This window comes from Mobula hypostoma, chromosome 4 (genome assembly GCF_963921235.1).
Source record: "Mobula hypostoma chromosome 4, sMobHyp1.1, whole genome shotgun sequence".
NCBI classification, from domain to species: Eukaryota; Metazoa; Chordata; class Chondrichthyes; order Myliobatiformes; family Myliobatidae; genus Mobula; species Mobula hypostoma.
In genome coordinates, this window is record NC_086100.1 from 61,787,372 (window position 1) to 61,799,678 (window position 12,307).

Consider the following 12,307-nt stretch of genomic DNA (forward strand, 5'->3'; position numbering starts at 1 on the left):
GGTCAGTAAAACTATTGAAAATCTTTTGTCCCACCTGGACAAGCCAGCGAGCACTGTGAGGGTCATGTTTTTTCACTTCTCCAGTGCGTTCAACACCATCCGCCCTGCTCTGCTGGGGGAGAAGCTGACAGCGATGCAGGTGGATGCTTTCCTGGTGTCATGGATTCTTGATTACCTGACTGGCAGACCACAGTACGTGTGCTTGCAACACTGTGTGTCCGACAGAGTGATCAGCAGCACTGGGGCTCCACAGGGGACTGTCTTGTCTCCCTTTCTCTTCACCATTTACACCTCAGACTTCAACTACTGCAAAGAGTCTTGCCATCTTCAGAAGTTTTCTGATGACTCTGCCATAGTTGGATGCATCAGCAAGGGAGATGAGGCTGAGTACAGGGCTATGGTAGGAAACTTTGTCACATGGTGTGAGCAGAATTATCTGCAGCTTAATATGAAAAAGACTAAAGAACTGGTGGTAGACCTGAGGAGAGCTAAGGTACCGGTGACCCCTGTTTCCATCCAGGGGGTCAGGGTGGACATAGTGGAGGATTACAAATACCTGGGGATACGAATTGACAATAAACTGGACTGGTCAAAGAACACTGAGGCTGTCTACAAGAAGGGTCAGAGCCGCCTCTATTGCCTGAGAAGACTGAGGTCCTTTAACATCTGCCGGACGATGCTGAGGATGTTCTACGAGTCTGTGGCGGCCAGTGCGATCCTGTTTGCTGTTGTGTGCTGGGGCAGCAGGCTGAGGGTAGCAGACACCAACAGAATCAACAAACTCATTCGTAAGGCCAGTGATGTTGTGGGGATGGAACTGGACTCTCTGACGGTGGTGTCTGAAAAGAGGATGCTGTCCAAGTTGCATGCCATCTTGGACAATGTCTCCCATCCACTACAAAATGTACTGGTTGTGCGCAGGAGTACATTCAGCCAGAGACTCATTCCACTGAGATGCAGCACAGAGCGTCATAGGAAGTCATTCCTGCCTGTGGCCATCAAACTTTACAACTCCTCCCTTGGAGGGTCAGACACCTTGAGCCAATAGGCTGGTCCTGGACTTATTTCCTGGCATAATTTACATATTACTATTTAATTATTTATGGTGCAACTGTAATGAAAACCAATCTCCCCCAGGATCAATAAAGTATAACTATGACTATTCTTTGTACTTTTGTCAGTTAAATAAATGTTCACGTGAATTAACACATCACAGATTTTTGTTTTTATTGCATTTTGGAAAATATCCCAACTTTTCTGGAAATGGGGTTTGTAAGTCACTTATAAAAATCATAATGAGCAAGGGTCCCAGAACAGGTCTCTGCAGAACCCCACTTGTCACCAACCTCAGGACAGTCCATCTACTACCACCCTCTACCTTCTGCAAGCAAACCAATGTAAGACTTAATGGTACATAATTCCTAGGGTTATTCCTATTACATTTAGAAACATAGAACATAGAGACATAGAAAACCCTCAGCACAATACAGGCCCTTCGGCCCACAAAGATGTGCTGAACATGTCCTTACCTGAGAAATTACCTAAGGTTACCCACAGCCCTCTATTTTTCTGAGCTCCATATACCTGTCCAGGAGTCTCTTAAAAGACCCTATCGTATCAAACTCCACCACTGTCGCTGGCAGTCCATTCCATGCACTAATACCTCTCATCCTCCATTGCTCCAAGGAGAAAAGGCCGAGTTCACTCAACCTATTCTCATAAGGCACACTCCCCAATCCAGGCAACATCCTTGTAAATCTCCTCTGCACCCTTTCTATGGCTTCCACATCCTTCCTGTAGTGAGGCGACCAGAACTGAGCATAATACTCCAAGTGGGGTCTGACCAGGGTTCTATATAGCTGCAACATTACCTCTCGGCTCCTAAACTCAATCCATGATTGATGAAGGCCAATGCACCATATGCCTTCTTAACCACAGAGTCAACCTGCACAGCAGCTTTGAGTGTCCTATGGACTCAGACCACAAGATCCCTCTGATCCTCCACACTGCCAAATCTTACCATTAGTAATATATTCTGCCATCATATTTGATCTACCAAAATGAACCACCTCACACTTGTCTGGGTTGAACTCCATCTGCCACTTCTCAGCCCAGTTTTGTATCTTATCAACCTCTGACAGCCCTCCACACTATCCACAACACCTCCAACCTTTGTGTCATCAGCAAATTTACTAACCCATCCCTCCGACTTCTTCATCCAGGTCATTTATAAAAATCACGAAAAGTAAGGGTCTCAGAACAGATCCCTGAGGCACACCACTGGCCATCAACCTCCATGCAGAATATGACCTGTCTACAAGCACTCTTTGCCTTCTGTAAGCAAGCCAGTTCTGGATCAAAAAAGCAATGTCCCCTTAGATCCCATGCCTCCTTACTTACTCAATAAGCCTTGCATGGGGTACCTCATCAAATGCCTTGCTGAAATCCATATACACTACATCTACTGCTCTTCCTTCATCAATGTGTTTAGTCACATCCTCAAAACATTCAATCAAGCTCGTAAGGCGCGAACTGCCTTTCACAAAGCCGTGGTGATTATTCCTAATCATATTAAGCCTCTCCAAAAGTTCATAAATCCTGCCTCTCAGGATCTCCTCCATCAACTTACCAACCACTGAATTAAGACTCACTGGTCTATAATTTCCTGGGCTCTCTCTACTCCCTTTCTTGACTAATGGAACAACATCCGCAACCCTCCAATCCTTCAGAACCTCTCCCATCCTCATTGATGATGCAAAGGTCATCACCAGAGGCTCAGCAATCTCCTCCCTCCCCTACCACAGTAGCCTAGGGTACATCTTGTCCGGTCCCGGTGACTTATCCAACTTGATGCTTTCCAAAAGCTCCAGCACATCCTCTTTCTTAATATCTACATGCTCAAGCTTTTCAGTCCGCGCTGTTAAGTCATCCCTACAATCGCCAAGATCCTTTTCCGTAGTGAATACTGAAGCAAAGTACTCATTAAGTACCTCTGCTATCTCCTCCGGTTCCGTACACACTTTCCCACTGTCACACTTGATTGGTCCTATTCTTTCACTTCTTCTCCTCTTGCTCTTCACATACTTGTAGAATGCCTTGGGGTTTTCCTTAATGCTGTCTGCCAAGGCCTTCTCGTGGCCCCTTCTGGCTTTTCTAATTTCATTCTTAAACTCCTTCCTGCTAGCCTTATAATCTTCCGAGATCTCGATCATTACCTAGCTTTTTGGACCTTTCGTAAGCTCTTCTTTTCTTCTTGACTAGATTTACAACAGCCTTTGTACACCACGGTTGCTGTACCTTGCCATCCTTTCCCTGTCTCACTAGAATGTACCTATGCAGAACCCCACACAAATATCCCCTGAACATTTGCCACATTTCTTCCATACTTTTCCCTGAGAACATCTGTTCCCAATATATACTTCCAAGTTACTGCCTAATAGCCTCACATTTCCCCTTACTCCAATTAAATGCTTTCCCAAATTGTCTGTTCCTATACCTCTCCAATCCTATGGTAAAGGAGATAGAATTGTGATCACCATCTCCAAAGTGCTGTCCCACTGAGAGATCTGACACCTAACCAGGTTCATTTCCCGATACCAGATCAAGTACAGCCTCTCCTCTTCTTTTTTGTAATTTATTTTTTATTGAAGTTCATCATCAAACAAACATTTCAGTAAGATGTATTTCAGAATTTCAGATAATGTACATATATATCATAAAATCATATTTGTCACAAATCTCCACACAATATTTATCTGAGGTATACACTTACAGAAAGGAGAGGAAAGAAAGAACAATCAAAAGAAAACTATGTACAAAGTAGGAAGTGATCTTTTTTTTTACAACATATTCATTGACTTGTGAGAATAAAATCAGGCCTATGAGGTGTCAGTAGTTAAACCATTTTCCCCCAGTATGAATCAAATTGTTCCAACTTATGATCAACACATGCTGTTATCTTCTCCATTTTGTAAATGTCCATTGTAATTTCCATCCATACATTTAAAGTTGGGCTTTCCATTTCCATTGGATAACCATTTCCTGGCAAGGGTCTTTTTACCAGCCACTGGCAGTATATTCATTAAATATTTATCTCTTTTCAACCATGCTTGAGGTATGTAGCCAAAATATATGGTCTCACTCTCTAAGTTAGTATATCATTGGGAGAGGAGGAGAAGATGACAGTGTGACGTAGCATGCACGGCCGCTCCGAAATGAAAGCGTATTTGTTAAGTAGGTACCATGCACAATCCTGATTTGATGGAGACAGACGTGAGAAGCACGGAGGAACACCTGGAGAAACTTCTGAAATGCCTGCTTCGCTGCTGTTGCTACTGTGTGATTGAGAATCTCTGGAGGGGAAGGCCCCAAATCCTCGGCTTTGCCTATTGCCTGTTGCCGGGGCCAGGGTTAAAGTGCTCGGCAGAGATAGTGCTCGGTGCTCGGTGTAGGAGGGCTGGTCAGAGGCTCGAAGTTTTCTGACGGACTCAAGAGTCGGCTGTGGTCGGGTGCTTCCAGGGTGCTGCATCGGCAAGTTTGCAGCACTGGAAGTACATGGTGGGGAGAGTTTCTCTTCCTTCTACCGTCTGCATGAGATGATGGGACTTTCCAGAGACTTTGAGACTTTCTTTTACCGTGCCCATGGTCTGTTCTTTATCAATTACAGTATTGCTTTTCACTGTTGTAACTATATATTATAATTATGTGGTTTTTGTCAGCTTGTTTAGTCTTGGTTTGTCTTGTGTTTCTGTGATATCATTCTGGAGGAACATTGTATCATTTCTTAATGCATGCATTACCAAATGACAATAAAAAAGGACTGCGTGTCCTCATAACTTAATCTAATCTAATTAACTCACTTCTAAATTCTTTATACCACTCTGCCATATATCCATCTGATCCTGGTGACTTACTTAATTTAAGCCTAATAATTGCAGTTTTTAGTTCAGCTTCAGTTATGTCAGCAGTCATCGTTCTTTACAGCCTCTCCTCTTGTAGGCTTACAAGAAACCTTCTTGAATACAGCTAACAAACTCCAACCCATCTAAACTCTCACTCTAGGGACATGCCAATCGATATTTGGGAAATTAAAATCTCCCGCCACAATAACCCTCCTATTATTATACCCTTCCAGAATCTGTCTCCCCATCTGCTCCTTGATGTCCCTGTTACTATTGGGTGGTCTATTAAAAAAAACACTCAGTAGAGTTATTGGCCCCTTCCTATTCCTAACTTCCACCCACAGAGACTCTGTAGACAATCCTTCCATGTCTTCTTCCTTTTCTGCAGCCGTGACACTATCTCTGATCAACAGTGCCACGCCCCCACCTCTCTTGCCTCCCTCCCTGTCCTTTCTGAAACATCTAAAGCCTGGCCCTCTAAGTAACCATTTCTGCCCCTGAGCCATCCAAGTCTCTGTAATGGCCACCACATAATACCTCCAAGTTCTGAGCCACGCTCCAAGCTCATCTGCTTTGTTCACCGTACTCTGCATTAAAATAGATACATCTCAAACCGTCCGTCTGAGCACGTCCCTTCTCTATCACCTGTCTATCCTGCCTCTAACACTGTTTCCAAGTTTTCTCTATTTGTGAGCCAACTGGTTCTTCTTCCATCTCTTCAGTTTGGTTCCCACCCCCAGCAATCCTAGTTTAAACTCTCGCCAATAGCCTTAGCAAACCTCCCCACCAGGATATTGGTCCCCCTGGGATTCAAGTGCAACCCGTCCTTTTTGTATAGGTCACTGCTGCCCCAAAAGAGGTCCCAATGATCCAGAAACCTGAATCCCTGCCCCCTGCTCCAATCCCTCAGCCAAGCATTTATCCTCCACCTCACTCTATTCCTATACTCACTGTCACATGTCATAGGCAGTAATCCAAAGATGACTACCTTTGTGGTCCTGTTTCTCAATGTCCTTCCTAACTCAATATAGTCTGCTTTCAGGACCTCCTCCCTTCTCCCTTTTTCTTGAATAAGATCAAGAAAAGATATAAAGTTGAATGAATTTTGTTCACTGTGCCTCTTTGGAATCAGAGAATACACAGAAATTCACCAAAAACTGGGGAGCCACTACTGAGAAAGAGCAATACAATGATAATCTAAATGGGGGATCTCATTGACATCCATCAAATATTGAAAGTGCAGTTTATGTTTCCTATAGTAAGGGTGGTGAATTGTGAAATTCATAGCTGACCAATGGGCCAAACGGCCCAATTCTATTCCTATGACTTATGGCTATGAATAATTGGATTCTTCTCATTTAAAGCTTTTGTGGACAGTTTTTAATTCGGTCCAACCTTTCTAATTTACCATAAAAACTTACATGTTTCACTAATGACCTCCAGGAAAATAAATCTGCTCTCCTTATCCATTCGGTTCTGAACGTGACTCCAGGTCTATCAATGTAGTTTACTCTTTAATGCTCTTGGAACTTCTCTGTTCGTTAGCCAGTTAGGACTGACAGTAAATCCTGGGCTTACCTGCCTACACTGACTATGTCATGCAAATAAATCATTCAGAAACAAAGAGGAACAATTTGGTCCCTTTGCACTCTCCTCTGATAAGAGCAATCCATTTATGTCTATTTTACTATTCTTTCCCTCATTCATTTTTTTTATTCCAAAATATTTATGGATTTAATGGTTCTGATCTCACTATTGTCCTGGATCATTCAGCATCAAAATATGCTTTAACCTTTTTTTTAAGCCTTTCAGTTATAAGCTTAAGTAATGCTTTGTAGTAAACAACAAAGCAGACGAGCCCCAAAATGTCAATTTCAGAGTGACCAGGGTGATGGTGCTGTTGTCTCACAGCTCCAGGAACCTGGACCTGATCCTGATCTCCATCTCATATACTGTCTGTGCAGAGTTTGCATTCTTTCTCTACAAGGGCTTCCCTTAAGGTGCCCTGATTTCCTCACAAATATTAAAGATGTGCAGTGAGTTCCACACACTTGCACTCTGTATAAAAGAAACCTACCTGATATTCCCGCCCTATGCTTTCCTCCAATCATGTTAAAATTATGCCCTCTCATATTTGCCATTTCCACCCTGGGACAAAGACACTGGCTGTCCATTCTATCCAAGTCTCTGATCATTTTATACACCTCTATCAAATCACCACTCATCTCCTTCATTCCAAAGAGAAAAACATAGAAACATAGAAAACCAACAGCACAATACAGGCCCTTCGGCCCACAAGAGTTGTGCCAAATATGTCCCTACCTTAGAAATTACTAGGCTTACCTATAGCCCTCTATTTTACTAAGCTCCATGTACCTATGCAAAGTCTCTCAAGCTCACTCAACCTTTCCTCATAAAACATACCCTTCTGCACCCTCTCTAAAACATCCACATTCTTTCTATAATGGAGCAACCAGATTTGACCAAAATACTTCAGAACTGAACATAATATTAGATTATAAAGGTTTGCAAAACCTCTATCATACTTTGTCATTCTATGGAATTTTGTATGTCATGTTATTTGCAATGATTCTATTTGTTTAATTGTATTTGTGGCAATTGCCAGGTTTTGCATTTTGTTACTCAGTTTGCTCGAACAGTTTTCCTGACCCAGACAGGTTCAGACTGAATGCAGACAACAGCTGAGTTACAGGTTTCATTAAGGTCTACATCTTTGCTACATTTACAGAAATATCAAAAATAAAATACGACCTGGTTTGAGGAGATCCTAGCTAGTGCTAATTTTGACATTTCAACTCTGGAATACAACCTGCGCATTCAGAGATTAATGGTGCCATTGTGTCTGCTCTTGGAGTAAGTAATTGAGTCCCCTGATAGATGGATAAGTAAAAATAAAATTGTTTACTGATTTCCTCCTGTCAGCTGTGGCTTAGTAGTCGCTCTCTGTGTTCAGGTCCCACCCTAGAGACTGAGCACTAAAGCTAATCTGACACTTGAATGCAGTACTCATTGAGGGTGTACTGCTAGAGGTGCCAGCTGAGTTGTTAAACTGAGAATCTGTCTGCTGCCTCAGACAGACAAAAATTGCTCTATGGCCTCTGGCATTATTTTAGAGAAGGTTGAGGGAACCCTGACCAATGTTTATCCTTCAGCGAGTGTCACCCCCAACATATTACGTGAACCTATTTTGCAACCAGATGCAAAACCTTGCTGCATATCCATTGTTCACAACCTCAAGTACTTACCTCTATAAAATCAAAGTTGCCTTTTGGGTTGCTATTAAATCTCTCCCCTCTCAAATGTCCTCTAGTTTTTGATCCCATCTCTGGTAAGAAGAATGTTTTCAGCCTATATGTGTCCTTCATGATTTTATACATCAATAATATCACCCTTCAGTCTCCTTTGCTCCAGTGAATAAAGTCCCACCTTGCTCACTCTCTTTCCATAACTCAGATTGTTCAGTCCCAGGAACATCCTCTTAAATCTTCCCTGCACCTCTTTCCAGCTTAATGGCACCTTTCCCATAGCAGGGTGACTGAAGCGAAACACAATTTTCTAAATGCAACTTCACTAATAGCTTGTACTACTGCAAGATAGCATTCCAGCTTCTATATTCAACGCTCTGCATAACGGATAAAGGTTAGTATGCCAAAAGCTTCTTTCACTCCCCTGTTTACCATGCAAAACCACTTTCAGGGAACCATGCATCTGTCCCTCTGTTCCCTGGGGCATTACAATTCACTGTAGTCCTAAATGATGTGTCTTCACAAAATGCAACAACTCACATGTATCTGGATTAAACTCCCATTTTCCATTCCTCAGCTACTTATCCAGCTGATCAAAATCCCTTTATAATTCCAGGTAATCATTTTTCACTGTTTGTGCAAAGCATGGTTAAGAAACTTTGCACATTCTCATCTAAATCACTGAGATGATAATTAGCAATTGGAACACCATTAGTCACAGGCGTCCATTCCAAAAAACATCTTTTCACCCTCACCCTGCCATCAAGCTAATTGTATTAAATTAATTAGCATGTGATCTAACTTTCTATCACAGCCTACCACATGGAAACATGGAAGCTTAAGAAAGGCCCTACTAGAGTTCATACTGACTACATCCTCTGCATTAACCCCCCCCCCCCAACCTCTTGGTTACTTCTTCAAAAACCAAAAATCCAAATTTTGGATATCTGAAGATTTGTTTTCTATTCCAGGTGCTAAACATGAAGAAGCATTCTCTATCAAGGCATGCAGGAAAAAAAGAGTACTTCCAGACACCATTTAAGGGTAGATATCTTTTGTTACAAATTATATCCCAGTCGGAATCAATATTCTGGCTCCATTACACAAGCCCACAAGAAAATGAAGTTTGCAGAAGACAGCACCAAAAAATTTCTTTGGCATTCTTTTGGTTTCTAGCTGTAATTTAAATAATTAGTTCCGCCCCTTCTAATATCAATGCTGGTACAGGGGAAACACAATGAAAATTCCCAACAAATGTCTTCAACTAAAAAAAGAGCAGGCAAGATCAAGAAGAAGGATAATAGATAGAATGGAAATGGGTAAGATTTGGTACAAGTTGTTCTCAATTCAATGTTCTTCTTGAGATTCAAATTAACTGTTTCTAAAGGCAGTACTCGTAAGTCTTTTGGAGTTCGGTTAGCAATCCATTTCTTCTCTGTAATGATTTCAGCTGGAAGCAAACTGCAAAAATTATTTGATGCACTGGCAAAATGCTATCAATCCCCAGTAAGGCATATGCAGGAACGAAAGATTAAGAACAGTGTGATGAAGATTTCAAGTAGTTCAGATTTACCATTTTCATTATAATTTGCCAGAAACTGCAAAGGAGTAGGCCAGCAGAATTATTCAAAACCTGTGCATGTTAGATATGGCTCCTATTACAATCCTTACTTCTAGAAAGTGAAATAAATGATTACCTGCTGAATTGAGAATTCAATTGATGTTGCTTTTTTCAGAATGTCAATAGAAAGACTGCTGTTACTGGCAAATTTTCTCAGCTGTTTTCTAGGCCTGATGAAATTGTGATTATCCTGTCAACGTTTATTTTTAAACAACGTGCTTCAGACTTGCAACTCCTTTTATCAACTATTCAGCTTACAATATTAAGTAGTATCATAAATATATAACAAGCTCTTCTGTCGGCTGGGGTTGACCATAGACCATAAACAGCCCCAGCTGTTTGTGTCGAAATCGATATGGAGAGCAAGCCAGTACGATATGAAGAACAAGGTTTGCCACTTGTCTGCAGAAATGGTTCCACCAGGCTTGCTAACTGAGCCAACACGTGAAGGCCGGGAGCTGGACTTGGTTGTCAGAGGCTATTTGAGACACACACCATTTGGAGCATTTAATAGGTAGAGAGAGCTTGTCCTCACTAACCCTCCTCCCCCCACCCCATCCATGACAACCTTAGGAACCAAAATAGTGGCAACTATTCAGCATTCAGAATATTACATTACAACTGAAACATAAACTCTACAGATGTTGTCTAACCTGCTGAAGACTTCCAACATCTTTTTTACCTCAGATTTCTACCATCTGCAGTTGTCTTTCAATTGTACTTTTTCCTTTGTCTAACATGTAATGCTAAATAATGTGCACATTCCCCCAATAAACAGAAAGGATATGATATTCACTTATATTCTCAACAACTTAATTTGCCTTTCAAGAGGCTTTTGAATGAATATTGTCACATATTAATACCGAAAATCTGGTGGTTTACATATATGAACTTCCATCTGTTGCAGAATACATATTTACACTTTTTCCAAATCAAGTGCTTGTCATTATTACAAGAAAATTAAATCATCGGTAATAATTTTAACACTACCTGTAAGTGTTAATAATTTTAATAGTGCCCTGTGAATGTGTGTGTTTCCTCCAGGTGCTCCAGTTTCCTCCCAGATACTAAAGACGTACAGGTTAGTAGGTTAATTGGTCATTTTCAATTGTCCTGTGATTAGACTAGTGTTAAATAGGTTTGTTGCAGGGTGGTGTGGTTCATTGGGCCAGAAGGGCATCTTCTGTGCTGTATCTCTAAACAATAACTACCACTTTCACTGGATCATATAGATGCATCCCTCACTGATTTTCCAAACATCACAGCTTATGAAGCTACATCATATCAGAGAAGTTGATCAGTTATGAAATGGGAGTGCGGCTGGTGATGGAATGGTGAAGAGAATCAAAAAGTCACATTTCAAGTATTTTTATAGAGCAGGTCCTATAATGAAAGATTGGTTTTATTAGTTAATTGGAAAAAGCTCAAAGTTTACTGTCTAAACTATTCTGTGGTAAAGCCACTATAACAGTTACGAAAATAATTTTAAGTTAATGAAAGTTAATGAACTGAAAATTTAGAATTACAATTAAATTCCTATTTAATTTTCAGTTAAGTGATAAATCTGGAGTCTGTACATAGTGTCTCACACAAAGCAAAGTTCACAACTTGACTCAATTGTCACAAGAACTAAATGCTAATTTATCGTATTACTTTCATTTACCTTTTTATAACTGGCCACCAGATCTACAGCTGTCACACTCCTGAAGATCGTATTTATGCCATCACTGTTCACAGACATGCTGCAGCAATGCAAATTCCACACAGTTCTCATGAGGGCTTGAGTTACATGTGTTGGTAGAATTATTTCAATTTATCCATAACCAAAAGCTATTCAAATTGCTGCTCCATCCTTTCGTTATTTCTGTTTACCGTTCTCCTAATAAAAATAAACTTATTCTGCTTTTCAGAATGTAAGTAGCAATATTCTTATGGGAGTCTTGGTTAATGTTCCAACATGACAAACTCATGAGCTTGTTCACATTTTCCTTGCACCATGCTACAAAAACATTTGACAGAAATACTGCAGTAATCGGGCTTACTGAATGCCTAGGCCTCCCTGCTGTCGACCAACATCCTCCTTGCAATAAATCCTGTTAGTATTTGCTTCAAGGAAAACTCAGCGGTGTATAGCTTTTACCTAATAAAGGAAAAGGCTTCCCATCGAGCTGCAGCCAGTTGACTGTACCCAGAATTCATTGCTAGAAGAATGCATTGCCGCTAAATGAGAAAGGCAGTTCTTTTTCACCCTGTCACATTTAGTATGGGATAAAAATAGACTGAACACATCCCAGTAATCAGCAGGACTGTGCAGACTTGCCTTTCATAGCCAATGGAAACTAACAGTTAAATTAACAAAAAATTTCAGGTTTACGGGGAGTCTACTTGATGGATTATAACATAAATGCTGTATGTCAATCTCAGTTAAGATCACATCATCTCTGTATTATCGAAAGCTAAGGGATTTACTGGACAACACACCAGGGTCTTATTCAAAGGACCATTACAAAGAAAACGCC

At 41.0% G+C, this 12,307-nt stretch overlaps 1 protein-coding gene across 9 annotated transcripts in view; it reads right to left on the bottom strand.

Annotated features, from left to right (window-relative positions):
- The window catches only part of schip1 (schwannomin interacting protein 1), a 212,651-nt gene that overhangs the window by 101,859 nt on the left and 98,485 nt on the right, over positions 1 to 12,307 (bottom strand). The window contains exon 1 of one of the 9 annotated variants that reach the window (XM_063045857.1): positions 11,452 to 11,927. The exons of the other annotated variants lie outside the window; for them this stretch is intronic. Within the exon in view, the coding sequence (XP_062901927.1) occupies positions 11,452 to 11,562 (111 nt within the window). The 5' untranslated portion in view covers positions 11,563 to 11,927. Of the gene's footprint in view, positions 1 to 11,451; positions 11,928 to 12,307 lie in introns of those variants that run through there. 9 annotated transcript variants of the gene reach the window in all.